This window comes from Heteronotia binoei, chromosome 14 (assembly GCF_032191835.1).
Source record: "Heteronotia binoei isolate CCM8104 ecotype False Entrance Well chromosome 14, APGP_CSIRO_Hbin_v1, whole genome shotgun sequence".
Classification (NCBI taxonomy): Eukaryota; Metazoa; Chordata; class Lepidosauria; order Squamata; family Gekkonidae; genus Heteronotia; species Heteronotia binoei.
The window spans coordinates 24,551,860-24,570,824 of NC_083236.1; the positions used below are offsets into that span (position 1 = coordinate 24,551,860).

An 18,965-nucleotide genomic window follows, 5' to 3' on the forward strand; every position below is an offset into this window, starting at 1 on the left:
GATTGCTTAGATGCAATTCTTGTTGGCCAAGCAACTGACTATTTATTGGTGGTGGACAGTGCTGTCAAGTCACAGCCAGTTTATGGCAACACTGTAGGGCTTTCAAGTCAAGAGACTTCAGAGGTAGTTTGCCTCTGTGTAGCAACCCAGAACTGCCTTGGTGGTCTTCCATCCAAATACCAGGACTTTTTTGAGCTGGAGCGCATCAGAGCACCTCTCCGACTGGGTTGGCCAGGGCTCCAGCTAAAAAAAAGGAAGGCAGAGGGAAGGCAGCAGGGCAGTTCCTGGGGCCTGGCTTACTGGTCAGGCTCACAGGGCTGAGCTGCACTGTGGTGGTGACCTCCTGGGGTCCAGCTCACCGGCCAGGTTGTTGGGCTGAACTGTGCTGTGGCGTGGCTTCCTGGGCCCATAGGATAGAATGGAGTCCATTCTATTCTATGGGCCCATAAGATAGAATGGAGAGATTGGGCCGCCGCTGAGGTGCGGTCTCAGAGAAGGAGTTTAAAGTTTAAAATCCCTTCTCTGGTGTCACACCACAATGGCAGCCTCATCTCTCCATTCTATCCCATGGGCCCATAGGATAGAATGAACTCCATTCTATCCTATGGGTCCATAGGACAAAATGGAGTCCATTCTATCCCATGGGCCCACTGCATATTCTAATATGAAATTAGTTCCTGCTAGGCTTTTTCTACAAAAAAAGTCCTGCCAAATACTAACCAGGACTGACCCTGTTCAGCAGCCAAGATCTGATGAGATTGGGTGAGTCTAGGCCATCCAGGTCAGGGTGGTTGACAAACCCAACGTCAGTTGGAGGTGACATGACTGTTTGCTGATTTTTTAACTGTTCAGCTTTTTCTGATTTTTCTAGTCACTGTGAAGGCCGAAACTTGACATGCCACGCATGCAATCCAGGAGAGACTACTGAAACTCTGCCTTTAACCACCATTCCTCCCGAGGATCAAGTGACCCGAGAATACTCTTGTAGCAAAATGATGGACCTTGCCTTCTTAATGGATGGTTCCAATAAGCTGTCTGAAAATGACTTTGAACAGCTGAAAGCTTTCATCATTGGCATGATGGAAAAACTCCACATTTCCCAAAAAAGAATCCGTGTGTCAATACTGGAATACCGCACAGGCTCACATATTTACTTGGGTCTCAAAGATATCAAAAAACCATCTGAAATGAGGAGGATTGTCCAGAATATAAAATACGCTGGTGGAGATGTGGCCTCTGCAACGGAAGTACTGAAGTATATTGTGTTTCATGTCTTTGGGAAGGCTCCACGAACAAATGCTGCCAGAATTGCTGTGTTACTTACAGCCAGCAGGGACCCAAAAAGAATTCAAACCATTTTCCCACTCTTGAAAAAGAAGAAAATCACCGTAATACCAATTGGGCTTGGACCACACATCAGCCTTGAGCAAATTGAACTAATTGAAAGGCAATCGCCAGAGAACAAGGCCTTCATCATGAGCAGTGTGCTTGAGCTGAGGGAACGAAGGGATGAAATAATTGATTATTTCTGTGGTCTTGTGCCTGAAGTAAGTTCTGTCTTACAAGTTACAACTCAGAGCCCTGTTACAACTCTTCCTAGTGTCCCCGCTGTAACAGTACCTGGATTAGACCGAGCATTACCAGGAGCATTGCCAACTATGTTTCCCGTAACATTCAAATCCCATCCTAGGATGATTGACATTGTTTTTGTGCTTGAAGGCTCTGACAAGGTCGGCAGGGAGAATTTCAATTTGGTCAAAGAGTTCCTCACCCGCACAATCAAAGAAATGGACATAGGAGAACAAACCATCCGTATTACCATTATACAGTATTCATTCACAATCACTGTGGAGTATTCCTTCAGCGACAGACAGTCAAAGGGAGACCTGCTTAAGAGGGTGAAGGAGATCATGTACCGTGGAGGGAATGCCACCAACACTGGAAAAGCTCTCCGCTTTGTCTCGGAACAAACCTTGGCGACAAGCAGAAGAAAACGGGATAATGCACCAAATCTGGTTTACATGGTGACAGCAAACCCTGCTACAGATACCATTACTCGCCTTCCCACTGATATCAGTGTTATTCCCATTGGCATCGCTCCTAATGTGAACATACAAGAACTTGAAAAAATAAGCCAACCACAAGCTCCAATCATCCTAGAGGGATACAACAAGCTTATCCAAGAAGGCCCTGACTTAGTACTGAGAAAGTGTTGCTCTGCAGACGGTAAGGTCATGCTTTTTCTTGGGACTTCTGTGTCTTGTTGTGCATGTCTTTAGATGATCGTCTTGAAGTTATCAAGCGATGGTGTGATGAAGCCATTCTCAGTGTTAGTTTTTCTCTCCCTCTGTTGCTTCTAGACAAACAGGAATGTTTGCCTGGTATTTGCAGTGTTTTCAGAACCTGCAAAACCTGTTACACCTCAGAGAATAGTGGAACAAAGGAAACATTATGCTTATGTTTGTACCACTAGAGCAGCGGTCTTCAAATTGAGGTCTAGAAGAACTCAGGAGTTCCTTGGGAACTTATTAGGCATTCATCAAAGAGAAGAACAATAATCACAGACCAGCTTTGCTGAAAGACAGCTTGTCCACCACACATGAACTTTCCTTGCAGTGCTCAGACCAAAAGGGGAGACATTGGACATGTTCCAGGGTGACAGCCAGGCCTGACAAGTTTGGGCAGTAGTCCAGGTAAACTGGATGTGTGCCCTAGAACCTTTTCCTTAAATGTTCCACAAAGTGGTGGGGAAGTGCACAAGAATTCTTTGCCAGACAAATCAGTGTGGAAAAGGGATTTCTACAGGTAGAAAGTTGGGAAAGACATGTTTTCTCCCTAAGCACTTTTTAAACCCATTCTTTTCTTTGTCTTGCTCTGGGAACACATACTGTTGTTCGGCAGATGTTTAGTTCAAATTTCTTATCAGAATAACAGACTTAAAAAAAAATTATCTTCAGGAACTTGCAAGAAGCCGGTGGATGTGATATTTCTTCTGGATGGGAGTTCAAATGTTAAAGAATCACAATTTGAGGAAATGAAACACTTTGTGAAGGCCTTTATTAACTACATGGATGTTGGTGAGTACTACGTGTTCAGTTGTAGAGGTTTGGGGGGGTCCAACACTCACAATGGGGGGCACTGAGCTGCTGCTCCGAAAGGTCTCATGGTTTGGCAGAACACTTAAAAAAGCCATCCCTATGCAGAAAAAAGTTCAAGTCCAGTGTCACCTGTTTTATTCAAGGTATAAGCTTTTGTGTGCACTCACACTTCCTCAGATACGACGATATGGAAGTCAGTAGTCCATAAATATAGGTAGAGGATGAGCAGTAAATTACCATGCAGCATAATGAAGATTCGAGGATCAAACAGGAATTACAAGCTTAGTTTATGTGGTTACCATTTGTTTGGTTTAATTCAGGGGGAATCATAAATATTTCAAAATTGGAGATCGATGGGCAGATGTATCCTTCTTAATTGTAGAGTGCTGATACTAACTAACTGAGACCCTGCCATTGCATTCTATCCAGGGCTTTTTTTGTAGCAGGAACTCCTTTGCATATTAGGTCACACCCCTCTTCTGTAGCCAATCCTCCAGGAGGTTATAGGGCTCTTATTACAGGGCCTACTGTAAGCTCTTGGAGGATTGGCTACGTCAGGGATGTGTGTGGCGTAATATGCAAAGGAGTTCCTGCTACAAAAAAAGCCCTGGTTCTATTCATCTGCTCTCAAGCATTCCATTAATGGTGTCACTGGGCTCAAACTTTGTTCTGCTGCTTCAGATCAACACAGCTACCCACCTAATGCTGAGGTACACTCATAAGTCCACAGAAGTCAATGGGCACATGGGACTGCATTATTAAGCAAGGATGTGTGGATTCTTTTTTCAACAATCAGAAAAATCATGCCCCAAATGAATCCAAATCCTGTGTCAGAAAACAGCTGACTTCTGAAATCTATGAAGATTATGCAAATGTTTTGAATACTTTATTCTGCCTGTCAAAAGGAGCGACGCGAAAAACAAACAGAAGAGCACAGTGGCTGAAATTCTGAGGTTACTTCCACAAGGCTGCTTGTGCTGATAAGACAGTAAAAAGTCAATAATTCCTACGGATGAAAAATGTTAAGAGTTAAATAAATTTCAAAGAGGATGAAACAAGTCAGGTTTCAAGCATACAGATGAGGAAATATATATTGAAGTGAGTTTCTGTGTAGGCAGAATGACCACGATAGCATGTCACAGTTGGATTTTGCAAACAAGATGAGGTAACTGAATCCTGAGGTGACAGTGGGCTGAACCACTGCGGGCTACTCAGAAATATCTTAAGAAAATGCTGTCTCACATTTTTAAAATTTGTAAAAAGAAAAGTAGAGTGGCAGAGACAGATTTGGCCTCTGCTTTGCCAGTTCTCTAATGGCAGGAGGGTGTATGTGTTTTTACATGGAAGCACAAAAAATAACACACACACACTCCTCCTTCAATCTCAAATTGGTGCAATCTATTCTGGCACCTGGGGTGAGATCAGCTTCCTTGGAGGAAATGGTAGTTTTGGAGGGTAGACTCTGGCATCATATTCTGGCTGAGTGCCCTCCCAAGGCTCCACCCCCAAAATCTTCAGGAATTTCTCACCCTGGAGGTGGCAACACTACATTCCACTTTTGGATTCTTCCACTTATCTCATTCTGTTCCATGTGTAGACCAGGGCTATAATTCAGGTGATCAATATTCTCTTTATTTTTTTTTAATTGGAGAAATGCATTGGGAGAATTATTCAATGGAAGCAATAAGAAGTATATTGTTAAAGTTTCTAAGGTATGTGTCAAAGAACTGAATTTCTCCTGAACAATACATCTGAAATCATTTGGAAAATGTATAGAAAATATACAGCATTGAAAATGAATATAGCATTGCCCAGGCAAGCCCAATCTCATCAGATCTCAGCAGGGCCAACTCTGGCATGTGTTTGGAAGACGGACTTCCAAGGAATACCAGGGCTGGGATGCAGAGGCAGAAAATATCAAGCCACCTTTCTAAAAAGTACCAGTGCAAGTCACCAAAACTTAGGCATGCCAGTACTAAAAAAAGATACTAAAACCCCCACAATACTTAAAAAAGAAAGAATATAGATCCGCAAGATGATTACCTTGTCTATAACTTCTAGTTGTAGACATGCTTCCTTGGGATGAAATTTGGAATAGGACATTTTGAAATGTTGGGAAATAGCTCAGGGTTTTTTTTTCCTAGTGCAGTTCTGTGCTTAGTTTCTGTTCTGTTGAACTTCTCACAACTTTATCAGGAGCACAGGGGGATCAATTTCAAGTGTTGGTCTGCAATAAAAGAGCAAGATTCAGGTCCAGTAGCACCTTGAAGACCAACAAGATCTCCAAGGTGTAAGCTGTCATGAATTAAACTTGCCTTTGTCGGCAGGATCAGAATAGCTTCTCTTGTGAACCCATCTTTCTCAAACTTCTTTACCTGCTGGTAGTGTCATGGCTGAAGCTGGTAGTGAAGTCCCCTCCCCCTAACACCTGGGACACTGTCATCACCACCAATGAAGAAACCAGATCTTTCGGGGGGGGGGGGGGGGTTGAAGGAAAGAGGGAGGGAAGACTTCAGCTGCTGGTGCTAAGATTATAACACAAAAGAAACCCAGGAGTCATACAACTACCTTGGCTTGAAGGTCAACCGGAGAATTACAAAATTCGGTGACAGCTTGAAACATCTTCAATATCCTTTTAGTGCTGCCGTTCAGTTAAAATGATGCACCCTTGAGGCCTTCCACCTTTTCTTGTCTTGTGGTTTCCTCTGCAGGACGTACAGCAATGCAAGTGGCACTGCTTCAGTATGGCAAAGCAAGCACTTTGGAAATTTCCTGGAATGCACCCCAGGAGAAGGCAATGCTTTTATCCATGGTGAGCGCAGTTCATCAAAGACAGCACGGACTCAGCAGACTTGGTAGGTGATTGTCCAGAGATGGGAGTGTTTCTGCTGATTTGGCATGTATAAGTATTTTATTTATTTAGCTGAAATATTTTTTCCTTCTCTCCATGGGGGCTTGCAGTAGGAATAAACCTAACATTGCATGAGAGAGTTAAGTGAATCAGTGTTGTTTTGGAATTTCATGTTAGTTTCTCTGCTGGTTAAGGCTGCTTTTAATCCCTTGGGAAAATCAGCAGCGCACACAAATGTAGCAGATGGAACAGCACAGTGCCCTCATATCTCAGTTCAGATGCTCAGCCTTAGCTAGTACCGTGGCTTGTTGGGTTAAGGCCCCAAAGGTGTATAGAAACCCTCATTCAGTAGGTTATGCTAAGGCCTGCCCCGCCCCACACTGCATGTGTATATAGGGAAGTACTGGTGCAAATCTTTGCTTTGTTCTGAGCCAAGAATCTGAAGAGTTGGGGAAACTGCCAGTATGGGACAGGGTTAGAGTGTTGTATTAGGATCTGAGAGATCCAGGTTCAAATCCCCACTCTGCCATGGAAGCTTGCTGGGTGACCTTGCACCAGGCACACACACTTAGCCTCCCAAGGGTTGTCACGAGGATAAAATGGAGGAGAGGGAAACGATGTAAGCCACTTTGGGTCTGCCTTGTGGAGGAGGGAGGGTACGGATGAAATAAATAAAATAATCATCGTTAGCATAGCTACAGTTTACTTTCACCACTTGACTTGCAGCTAGTTGTTAACGATTATTTAGATATTCAGGTGACGGGTCATTTTGGAGAAGGAAAGTAAATCATGGTCCAGAATTTTGGCTGGACCTGTTTAAAGTTCAGAATATTCCAGTTCATCTGTGCACCTACTTTTTTGTCTATCCTAACATTAAATATATCTATGACGTTTCTGATCTTTGAGGTTACCATCTATTTTTAATCACAATGATTTGTTTTCTGGCAAGGAAATAGTAGATAAAGATAACCATTATTGCGGGAAGAATATGAGGTTACAACCTTCGTTTTGACCCTTCTTCAATTTTTTTACTGGCCTCTCAAAGAGGAGATGTCAGCTAAAAGAGAAAACCATATAAAAGATAATTGCTGCTGGGAGTGGGCATGCGAAATATATCGGAGACAAGTAAAAATACCACTAAGAGAGAGGTGGGAATGTGCTTCGTGTCCAAAGCAAATAGTTAAATACAGGCCAGAGAAGGTGGCCAAAAGCTGAACCTTTTCCCTGAAAGAAATAATTTAATTCCTGCAATAGGAATCAAGATGCTAATAATGAGGTGAGTCATGTCAGTGTGCTTTGAAATAATAGAAAACCCTTTACTGTGATAATAAAATATGAATTTTGAAGCAGAAAGCCTCCAAAGTTAGGAGAATATGAAGAGCAATGGACTTTCAACTTTCTGGCCAATATTCACAGGGAAAGGCTGTAGCTCAGTGGAAGGACCTCTGCTCTGTATGTAGAAGGTCCCAGGTCAGTGCCCAGCATCTCCAGATGAAAGGACCAGGTAGGAGGTGATGTGAAAGACCTCTGCCTGAGACCCCAGAGAGCAGCTGCCGGTCTGAGTGCACAATACTGACCTTGATGGAACAGTGATCTGACTCAGTATATGGCAGCTTCATGTGTGTTCATCTCCTCTAATATCCACACCAATAATATTATGTGGCTGTCCTGGAGTTCTCCTTGCCTAAAATCTCATGTATCCTTACTTAGTAAGCAGTTATTTAGCCAAAGTATTAGAAGAACCACAGTGGAACAGTGCAGATATCATGGTGGCTCCCTGTTAACTGTGGCTAGAGCTCTGGAAACTAACTTGGCAAGACTTTTCCTTCCTTCGGAGCTCCTCCACAGAATTGCTATGGGACCGTGGGTGGAAATACCAGGTTGGAAGAGTATGTTAATACAGAGAATGAACTATCCTTTCTTTCCTGACCAAAATACCGAAATGATGATAGGAGTAAAATGAGATGGTGGGTTTGGGGGTGGGGGGAGAGAGATTGTCCTTTGGCAGAGTGGGTAAAAACTGATGGGGAAACATCAAAATGACTTTTTAATTTAACCTGATTTAACAAAGAACTAATTTGCTCATTTTTCAAGTTATGAATATTTACCCTTCACTTAACAAACATACATTTGGGGAGTGACAAACTGCTTAATTGTGGTTAAGGAAAGAAGGGAGAATTTGTTCCAGAGAAGAGAAGGGGAAGGTTTCAGAAGAGAAGTATCTTAGAATATACAAGGTCTATAGTGCAGCCTTATGAAGAAGAGCTGAAGATCACACTTCAGAGGGACAGCTGAAGGACTGCTCGTTAGCATAACTAGATTAGGAACTTCCCATAATTTCAAATTCTGTCCTTGCTGTCTCCTAATTGGCTTTTCTGGAGATGTCTTGCTCCTGCAGAGCTTCTTTCTTGTTGTTCCTCTCATGGCAGTTAGGTTAGACCGTTAAGGCTCGCTCTTTTCTGTGTTCTATCAAAATTTGTTCTTCTTTAATAAACCTACTTACTTTTCTCTAAAGTTTGTTTGTGGCTGGCTTTCCATTTGCTAACCATGCTTATAAAGTTCTAGGCTGGCAGTAATCTTCTGTCCCAGCAGACAGGATGAGAAATGAGTAAGGTGCCTTTCCTAGAAGAACCACCCCTTCTTATACAGACCTCCCGAATGGCGCCTGAGCTCCAGCTAGGGTTGCCAAGTCCAATTCAAGAAATATCTGGGGACTTTGGGAGTGGAGCCAGGAGACTTTGGGGGTGGAGCCAGGAGACATTGGGGGTGGAGCCAGGAGCAAGGGTGTGACAAGCATAATTGAACTCCAAGGAAGTTCTGGCCATCACATTTAAACGGACAGCACACCTTTTTAAATGTCTTCCTTCCATAGGAAATAATGAAGGATAGGGGCATCTTTTTGGGGGGCTCATAGAATTGGACCCCCTGGTCCAATTGTTTTGAAACTTGGGGGGTACTTTGGGGAGAGGCACTAGATACTATACTGAAATATGGTGCCTCTACCTCAAAAAACAGCTCCCCCAGAACCCCCGAAACCTCCAGATCAATTCCCCATTCTACCTTATGAGAATTGATCTCCACATAGGGAATAATGAAATGCTCAGCAGACGTCCGCCCCAGCCCGTTTTCTGGTGACTCTGAAGTGAGGGATTGGCCTCTCTACTCACAAGTTGCAGCCTACTTCTTCCAAGTAACACAGACACCCCATCCCAAGAGGAAGTCTTTCCAATTGGAGACTGGAGCCTCCGGAGGGGGAAAGTCACATGGTAGCTTTGGGGGTGGGACTTCCCCCCGCTGGCCAGCTGACTCGGGGCAGGAAGGAGGCTGGGAAAGCAGAAGACCCCCTGCTGGGACCTGGGGATTGGCAAGCCTAGCTCCAGCCTACAAAAATCAGCTCCCTTGGAGAAAATGGCAACTTTGGAGGGTGGACTGCATGGGATCATACGGCCCCCTCCTCAACCCCTGCCTTCCCCAGGCTCTGCCCCCAAATCTCCAGGAATTTCTCAGTGTAGATTAGGCTACCTAGCTCTGCTTTTTTATCACATCCCACAGTCTTCTTTAAGTTAAACTGATTTACAGCTGGTTCCACTACGGTTCCTGTAGGTTACGTGAGTTCTGGGTAAAGTGTCTTGATACTTTGGTAAACAAGCTAACTTCATAACCACAACACAACTCTTGTTAAACCAGCTAGTTGAAACCCTGTCTCCTCCTGCCCGTTAAATTATTTCATGCTTCAGATACTATCTTTCCTCAAATACTCTGAAATGTTAGAGCCACAATCCAAACAGCCTCGAGTGGAAAGCATTTTTGTACCTGTAAGGAAAGTCTGCTAGATTTGATTTCCCATTGCAGTCTGTCATGGGTGCTGGGGACCCTGCAGAGGAAGTTGAGTCTGACGAGGAAACTGTGCCCCTGCCACCTGCACCAGTGCCCCTGCCTCCTGCTGGAGAAGATCCCAGCCCCCCTGCCTCGCCCTCTCGGGTGGCTCGTGTGCGTGACCGCCTCCGGCAGGACCTCAGGAATCGGAGGAGGGCGGCACGCTCACAAGCAAGACGCTCCCTGAGCCCTGAGTTCTGAGAGGATTCTGGCCCTCCTAAGAGCAAGGATGCTTGAGTTATGACAGGATCCTGGCTGCCTCCCTGAGCCAGCAATTAGCCCAAACGGGCAACAGCCAGCAGAGGGCTATATAGCTGTGGGCTTTGGGAGGAGGCTTTGTGGAAGTAACTAGTCATCTCCCTGACATCCTAGCATCCACTCCGGCTTGACTTTGGTTCCTGACTCCCTGACTTTGGCTTTTGACTTCTGGACTCCCTGACCTCGGCTTCTGGACCTCGGACCTGCGATACTTGTACACTGATTTGGATTTGGCGCCTCAGACCCTCCTGCTTACTGGCTACAGACCTCGGACTGCCTCTGGACTTTGCCTGACCCGGCCCCAGCCGTGACAGATTGCTTCCACCAGACAAACACCCACTCCACAGGATGGATGCTGAAACAAGTGAAACCACAGAACTACTGGCTGCGCTCCAAGCCCAGGTACAGCAGCTAACACAGGCAGTAGTGCACTTGCAGCAACAACCTGCGGCCAGTGCTCCAGCCAAGTACCCAGTTTCCCCACCTGACAGATTTGGGGGTGCCATGGAAGAATTTCCTGCCTTCCTAGCACAGTGTCGGCTGTACTTTGAACTGAGAGCACGGGACTTCCTCAATGACAAGACAAAGGTGTGTTTCATCATCAGTCTGTTAAAGGGGCAGGCGGCCAAATGGGCCACACCCTTGCTGGTCGCATCCTCTCCCCTACTAACTAATTACCAAGGGTTTGAGGCCCACCTGTCTGCTGCTTTCTCTAGCCCAGTCCAAGCAGCCACAGCCAACCGGAAGATCAGGGCACTGAAACAAGGCAAATCCTCGGTGGCTCAGTATGTCACCGAATTCAAGCTCCTGGCCCAAGACTTGGCGTGGAATGAGGCTGCCCAGATGGACCAGTTTACCGAGGGGTTGGCAGAGGAGGTCCTGGATGAACTGGCCAGGGTGGAGCCACCACCCACGCTTCAACAACTTATCACCCTCTGCCTCCGCATCGATGGCCGCCTGGAAAGTCGCCGCCAAGCCAAGACCAGAGGGCGCCAGCTCCCTGCGCCGTGCCACTTGGCTCCTCGCCCATCCTCAGTTCGTACCAGCGCCGAGGACGAGCCTATGCGGCTTGGAGCTGCTCGACCCTGCCTGACCCCAGAGGAAAAGTCCAGACGCCGCACACAGAATCTGTGCCTCTACTGCGGCACGGCAGGCCACTATGCCTCTGGCTGCCCTGCTAAGCATCAGATACCCGGGCCTTCACCGCCACCGCCGCCAAAAGGGCAGCCCCAGGCGTAAGTGGACCCCCCAGCCTGGGGCGACTAGCTGGGTCCTCCGAACAGCGGGCTGATACCCCGGGCCCGTTCCTGCTACCAGTCAAACTCCGTCTGCCTGATGAACGCTGGCTGTTCGTGTATGCCATGCTGGACTCGGGAGCAGCCCACTGTTTTATAGATGCCGCCTTTGTAAAACAGCACCAGATCCCGGTGCAGACAAAAGAGACTCCGTCGCTGGTGGAGGCTATTGACGGGCGCCTCCTCCGTTCTGGGCCTGTCACCCAGGAGACCTGTCCCATCACCTTCCACGTCCAGCAGCACCAAGAACAGCTGCAGTTTAATGTCGCCCGCATGCCTCGCTTCCCACTGATTCTGGGCCTTTCCTGGCTGAAGCTGCACAACCCCATCGTGGACTGGGCCCAGCAGGAACTACGTTTCCAAGACCCATGCCCCCATCTGACTCCTCCCACCACTCTGGTAGCTGGCATCCCGAGTGGTGGTCCTCAGCTCCCTCAGAAGTATGCGGATTTCGCCGATGTCTTCGAAGAGACGGGAGCGGATCAGCTTCCCCCTCACCGGCCCTATGACTGTGCCATTGACTTGGTACCTGGGGCACCACTCCCGGTGGGGCGTCTGTACCCAATGTCGGAGCCTGAGTTGGCCGCTCTGCGAGACTTCCGAGATAAGAACCTGAAACGCGGCTTCATCCGACCCTCAACCTCTCCCCTGTCTGCTCCAGTCCTCTTCGTGAAGAAGAAAAGTGGGGAGCTCCGGCTGTGCAATGATTACCGGGCCCTGAACAAGATCACCATCCGCGACCGGTACCCTCTACCACTGATCCCTGAACTCTTGGATCGCTTAAAGGGGGCCCAAATCTATACCAAGCTGGACCTCCGTGGAGCGTACAATTTGGTGCGCATACGACCTGGAGACGAATGGAAGACCGCATTTGGGACCCGGTACGGGCAGTACGAGCACCTGGTGATGCCCTTCGGATTGACCAACGCCCCCGCTGTCTTCCAGAGGTTCATGAATGACATATTCCGGGACCTGCTCGACCGCTTCGCAATCATATATCTAGATGACACCCTAATTTACTCCCGCAATCCTGCCCAGCACGCCGAGCACGTCCGCCAGGTCCTGCAGCGCCTACGAACCCATGGCCTCTACGCCAAGCTGGAGAAGTGCGACTTCGACCTGCGCTCTGTCGAGTTCCTCGGTCACATTGTGTCCCCGCAAGGGATCCTCATGGACCCGAAAAAAGTAGAAGCGGTCCTGACCTGGCAGGCTCCTCAGAATCGCAAAGACCTGCAGTGATTCCTTGGTTTTGCCAACTACTATCGGCAATTCATCCCGGCCTATGCCTCCCTGACAACACCCCTGACTCAACTACTCCGCCCCAAAGAACCCTTCTGCTGGTCCCCAGAGGCCGATAACGCCTTCTCCACCCTGAAGACCCGTTTTGCCACCGGGCCACTCCTGAGATACCCTGACCCCCAGCTTCCCTTTACGGTGGAAGCTGATGCCTCCAACGTGGCCCTGGGAGCAGTGCTGTCTCAGCGCGAGGAGCCGTCTCAGCCACTCCAGCCCTGCGCCTATTACTCGCGCCAGCTCACGGCTGCGGAAAGGAACTATACCATCTGGGAGAGGGAGTTGCTCGCGATCAAGGCGGCTTTTGAGGTTTGGAGGCACTACCTCGAAGGGGCTCGCCACCCTGTTCAAGTGCTCACTGACCACCGGAACCTAGAGCACCTCCAGACCACCCGCCGTCTCAACCAGCGCCAGATCCGGTGGTCCCTATTCTTCTCTCGCTTTGACTTCCGGATCTCCTACATCCCCCATACCCAGAACCGGAAAGCAGACGCGCTGTCCCAGAAACCGGAATACGCCCCTGCTTCAACTGAGGCCGCGCCCGCTGCTCCCATCCTGCCGCCCTCAGTATTTGCAGCCACCTCCACTTCACCCACACTCGTGGAGGACATTCGTGCTAGCCAGGCCAACGATCCCTGGGTCCAGCAACACCTCCAGGCACTCCAAGACGACTCAGCAGGCGAGTTCACGACTCGAGGCGGTCTCTTGCTACACCGCGAACGCCTCTATGTGCCGCCCGGGCCCTTGCGGGCAGAAGTGCTACGCCTGACTCATGACTCATTACCCGCCGGGCACTTTGGACAGCATAAGACCACCCACTTGCTGACGCGAGAATTCTGGTGGCCACGAGTGCGCTCCGATGTTGCCCGCTATGTCAGCTCCTGTGATGTCTGTCGGCGGGCCAAAGACGTCCCGGCCAAACCCTCGGGGTTGTTACAGCCCTTGCCCGCACCCTCAGGACCCTGGGACACCATCTCGATGGACTTCATTACAGAACTCCCACGATCCAAAGGTCAGACTTGCATCTTGGTGGTCGTCGACCTATTTACCAAGATGGCCCACTTCATTCCGTGTCCGAAACTTCCCACAGCTCAGGAGACAGCCCAGCTCTACCTGCAACACATCTTTCGTCTGCCCGGACTCCCAGCCCACCTGATCTCAGACCGGGGCCCCCAGTTCTCCTCTCGGTTCTGGCAAGCCCTCCATTCCAGCCTGGGTACTCGAGTGCACCTGTCCTCAGCCTACCACCCACAGACTGATGGTCAGACAGAGCGCACCAATGCCACGCTAGAGCAATATCTCCGCTGTTACACCTGCTACCAGCAGGACGACTGGACCAGTCTGTTGCCTCTAGCGGAGTTTGCATACAACAACGCGGTCCACTCGTCCACCCAAATGACCCCGTTTGCTGCAACCTACGGGTACCACCCTCGGTTCTTCCCGGCGATCCTGCCACCCACGAATGTCCCCGCCGTCGAGGCCTACCTGCAAGAACTCCGCGCCAGCCAAGACTTGCTCCGGGAGCAGCTACAGCGGGCCAAGGAAGCCTATAAACTGGCTGCGGACCGGAAGAGGCAGGAAGGCCCCCCAATCCAGCCAGGGGATCAGGTGTGGCTCTCAACTCGCTACCTGCGCCGGCCTGGTCGGTCTCACAAGCTGGATGCGCGGTTCATTGGACCCTACCCCGTCACGGACCAAATAAACCCCGTCGCCTTCAGGCTCCAGTTGCCACCCCACCTCCGCATTCACCCTGTGTCCCATCGCTCCCTCCTTGTTCCAGCTGCACCCCCTGACCCAGCTCGGCCTCCTTGCCCACCGCCGCCACCACCGGTGTTGGTGGATGACGAGGAAGAATATGAGGTGCGCCAGATCCTGGACTCCCGGTACCATCGTGGAGGCCTCCAATACCTGGTGGACTGGGAGGGATATGGCCCAGAAGACCGGTCTTGGGAGCCCGAGGACAATCTTCATGCCCCGGACTTGGTGCACCGGTTCCACAACGACCACCCCGACCTTCCAGGTCCCTCGACGGAGGGGGGCCCTGGGGGGGGGATAGTGTCATGGGTGCTGGGGACCCTGCAGAGGAAGTTGAGTCTGACGAGGAAACTGTGCCCCTGCCACCTGCACCAGTGCCCCTGCCTCCTGCTGGAGAAGATCCCAGCCCCCCTGCCTCGCCCTCTCGGGTGGCTCGTGTGCGTGACCGCCTCCGGCAGGACCTCAGGGATCGGAGGAGGGCGGCACGCTCACAAGCAAGACGCTCCCTGAGCCCTGAGTTCTGAGAGGATTCTGGCCCTCCTAAGAGCAAGGATGCTTGAGTTATGACAGGATCCTGGCTGCCTCCCTGAGCCAGCAATTAGCCCAAACGGGCAACAGCCAGCAGAGGGCTATATAGCTGTGGGCTTTGGGAGGAGGCTTTGTGGAAGCAACTAGTCATCTCCCTGACATCCTAGCATCCACTCCGGCTTGACTTTGGTTCCTGACTCCCTGACTTTGGCTTTTGACTTCTGGACTCCCTGACCTCGGCTTCTGGACCTCGGACCTGCGATACTTGTACACTGATTTGGATTTGGCGCCTCAGACCCTCCTGCTTACTGGCTACAGACCTCGGACTGCCTCTGGACTTTGCCTGACCCGGCCCCAGCCGTGACACAGTCCTTCATGGAATCTGGTCAGAAAAGCCCCTGACCCACCTGGAGAAACTGTTGTGCTTGTGTTGTTGTGTTTGTGTGTGCAGACACACGGGAAAGAGAGTGAGCATGCGGCAGCATTGGGGGGTGGTTGATTGGAGATGTCCCAGTGCATGCAGGGAACACAGTCCAGGGCCTTTTGAATTCCACCCATAATGTTTTTGGACGGGAGACTACGGTCTGTCTGGCGCTAGCCTAGCATCAGGGCTCTGCTAGGAGCAGAGGAGTGTTCAGATTTTAGGATCCTTGGCCTACTTTGTGCAGTCAAGAGTTTATTGCTGCCGAAAAGTGAGAAATGAAACCTGACTTCCATAGTTCACTGGAGGATTGACCATGATTGCTTTCTCAGCCTGGAGAAATAATAATAAAACTCACCAAAAAACAGATGGCCGAGTAGCTGTTCTTCCTCTTTGTGGGAGGAATAGCTATGTTCAGAATAGATAAGTTATAAAAGACTTTGTATGTAATGTTTTTAGCAAGTTGTCTGAGGTTGCTAGACTGTCAACATGAAGCTGCCTTACATCAGGCCATAGACCATAAGGTCCATTTAGGGCAGTCCTGTCTACCTTGGGTGGCAGGAACTCTCTAGGATCTAAGGTAGCTCCCTATCCGCACACCTTCAAGCGGAGATGCCTGGGACTCGAAGCCTTTTGCAGAACTGAAGTGTGGACTACCCTTGGCCAGAGGAAGCATGGGTTCCCACCTCCCACTTCTTCTATAGATTGTTCTGTTCCCCTCTCTTTCCCCTGGTTCAACATCATGCTTCACTGACAATAACCCTGGTTAATTAAATCTCCAAGTATTTCACAATGCAGATAGAAATTGTTTGTTTATTGAAGCCATTTCATCATCATCAGGGCTTTTTTTGAGCAAGAACACGCAGGAACGCAGTTCCGGCTGGCTTGGCATCAGGGGGTGTGGCCTAATAGGCAAATGAGTTTGTGCTGTTTTGGGTTTTTTTTTTTTTTTTTACAAAAAATGCCCAGATCATCATCATCTTTAATACAATTATTCAGAAGATCTGTAACAGGATAGTCCTAAATTTGATGGTGGAGAACAGACAGGCATTCTTATTAGTTATGAGTGCTAGTTTGGGTTGTCTAAATTGTAATTAATCTTAATTTTAAGGAAAGCAGTCTCTTTCCTCCATTGTATTCAAGGGAGTATTGTGATACATAAACACATATTTATTTAAAGGTTTATATACTGCTCTTCTTCCTGTTGGGGACTCAAAGTGGCTTGCCAAAAACCCCCCACAAATACAATTTGACATTTAATAGGTTTGCCAGCCTCAAGGTGGGGCCTGGAGATCTCCTGCTTTTACAACTGATCTCCAGCTGACAGAGAACAGCTCCCCAGGAGAAGATGGCTGCTTAGAAGAGTGGACTCTATGGCATTATACCATGCTGCAGCCCCTCCTCTCCTCTCCCCAAACCCTGCCCTCCCTCCCCAAGTCTCCAGGTATTTTTCAACCCAGACCTGGCAACCCTATGTGACAAACAATCAGGATGAAAAATAAAATTGACTACAACTCCAGGACTGATCTGGGATCCACCTGAACCACAGGCTTTGTGGATAATAGTCAATGGCCAAGGATTTTTGCCCTTTGGGTCATGCTGAAAGGCTCTAGATTCTGACTGAGCTAGGCTTGGACACCTGAAACAGAAAGGAAAACAGAAACTCAATCTTTATCTTCTTCAGCTGGAAGAGATGATCCCAAGATTGCCCTCACAATTTGTATTTAATAGTTAATCAGTTGTTCATTTGTTAGTTTAAAAAGCTGAGAATTAACTCGTATTACAAATCATTAGACAGCCGGAGTGAATGAACAAATGAATCTACAGTTGCTGGTTTTGTGAATTTACTTAGAATTCAAATGAGTCCACAGATCTGGCTCACAATGACCAAGTCCTGTGGAATGAAAATAGACTGAATGAGTGCGTAGATTTACTAGTCTGTTTGTCACGATATTTCTAGTCTGCCTTTCTCATCAGCACTCAAGGCGGAGGCTGGAAAGGACTTAAATGAGGGCAAGTTGAAACCAAGGGCCAAGATCATATATCTCTGTCTAACTGTAAAAAGTAAATTATGTACACACGTTGCAGATGGGGGCTGTGTGGGGAAGGGGATTTAACCCTTCAGCTCTGCTCAGTTTTGACCACTCAGCATCTTTTATTAGCATTTTAAAGGAAAAAATAAGGTTCTTTTTAAACACTGCTACCCCTACAGGAACCTGTTTTTTTGTGGGGGCGGGGGGTTGTATTTTGTATAGTGTGTGTGCACGTGTGTGTTTGCACCTGGAAGTCATGTTGACCTTTGGTATCTGCCATGTACTTGGGGGCCTGGATGATATTCAGAGAGGTGGCTGAATAGATCCTGCCCCTGCCTCTCGCAGGGTATTTCAAGGAAGTCTCCCATCCAAGTACTAACCACAGTCGAAATGGGTTTGATTCCCCCCTTCTTCACATGCACCTGCTGACATGACCTTGGGTCAGCCATGTTCTCTCAGAGCTGTCCTGCTCAAAAGCAATTATGGGAGAGTTCTCTCAGCCCCACCTACCTCACAGGGTGTTTGTTTTGGGGAGGGGAAGGGAAAGGAGATTGTAAGCTACTCTGAGACTCCTTCGGGTAGTGGAGGGCGGGGTATAAATCCAATCTCTTCTTCTTAGCTTCTGAGATCTGACAAGATCAGGCTTGCCTGGGCTATCCAGGTCAGTTTTGACTATTGAAATGAAGCAGGTGTTGAAGGGTTCAAGACTATGCTTCCCAACTCTAAATTAAGAAATTCCTGGAGATTTTGGGGGTGCAGCCTGTGTGGAGGGTGGAATTTGAGGAGGGGAAAGACCTCAGTGGGGCATCATGCCATATAGTCTAACCTCCACATCAAGTAACTAACTTCTCCAGGGGAACTGATATCTGTAACATGGAGATCAGTTGTAATTTTGGAGATCTCCAGGCTGGAAGATGGTAGTCCTAGACCGTCTTCCCTTCCTTCCCAATGACAAATCACCTCTGAATGTCTCTTGTCTTGAAAATCCCATGACAGGTTGTCATAAGTCAACTGCAATTTGATGGTGCTTTACACACACACAATGTTAGGCCTGCCAAGTCCGACTCAGGAAATATCTGGGGACTTTGGGGGTGGAGCCAGGAGACTTTAGGGGTGGAGCCAGGAGTAAGGTTGTGACAAGCACAGTTGAACTCTGAAGGGAGTTCTGGCCATCACATTTAAAGGGACCACATTCCTTTTTAAATTCCTTCCTTCCATTGGAAATAATGAAGGCTAGGGATACCTTCTTTTGGGGCTCATAGAATTGGACCCCCTGGTCCAATCGTTTTGGAAACCTGGGGTTTTTTTTTGAGGAGAGACACCAGATGCTATGCTGAACATTTGGTTCCTGTACCTCAAAAAGAGTCCCAGATACCCACAGATCAATTCTCCACTATACCCTATGGAGACCAGTCTCTATAGGGAATAATAAAATGCCCAGTGGACATTTCCCTCCCCTCCCCTACTTTCTGATAACCCTGAAGCAGGGGGAGGGAGAGGACTCCCTGCCCCAACTGGGAATTGGCAACCCTACCAATGTGCTCTAGCTGGAATTGT

The 18,965-nt window shown here is 48.5% G+C and overlaps 1 protein-coding gene across 1 annotated transcript in view; it reads left to right on the plus strand.

The window, feature by feature from the left end:
* Positions 1-18,965, plus strand: part of VWF (von Willebrand factor) — a 190,299-nt gene that overhangs the window by 85,922 nt on the left and 85,412 nt on the right. Inside the window, exons 27-29 of the mRNA XM_060253812.1 lie at positions 872-2,226; positions 2,958-3,077; positions 5,810-5,953. Of these exons, the coding sequence (XP_060109795.1) occupies positions 872-2,226; positions 2,958-3,077; positions 5,810-5,953 (1,619 nt within the window). The remainder of the gene's footprint in view (positions 1-871; positions 2,227-2,957; positions 3,078-5,809; positions 5,954-18,965) is intronic.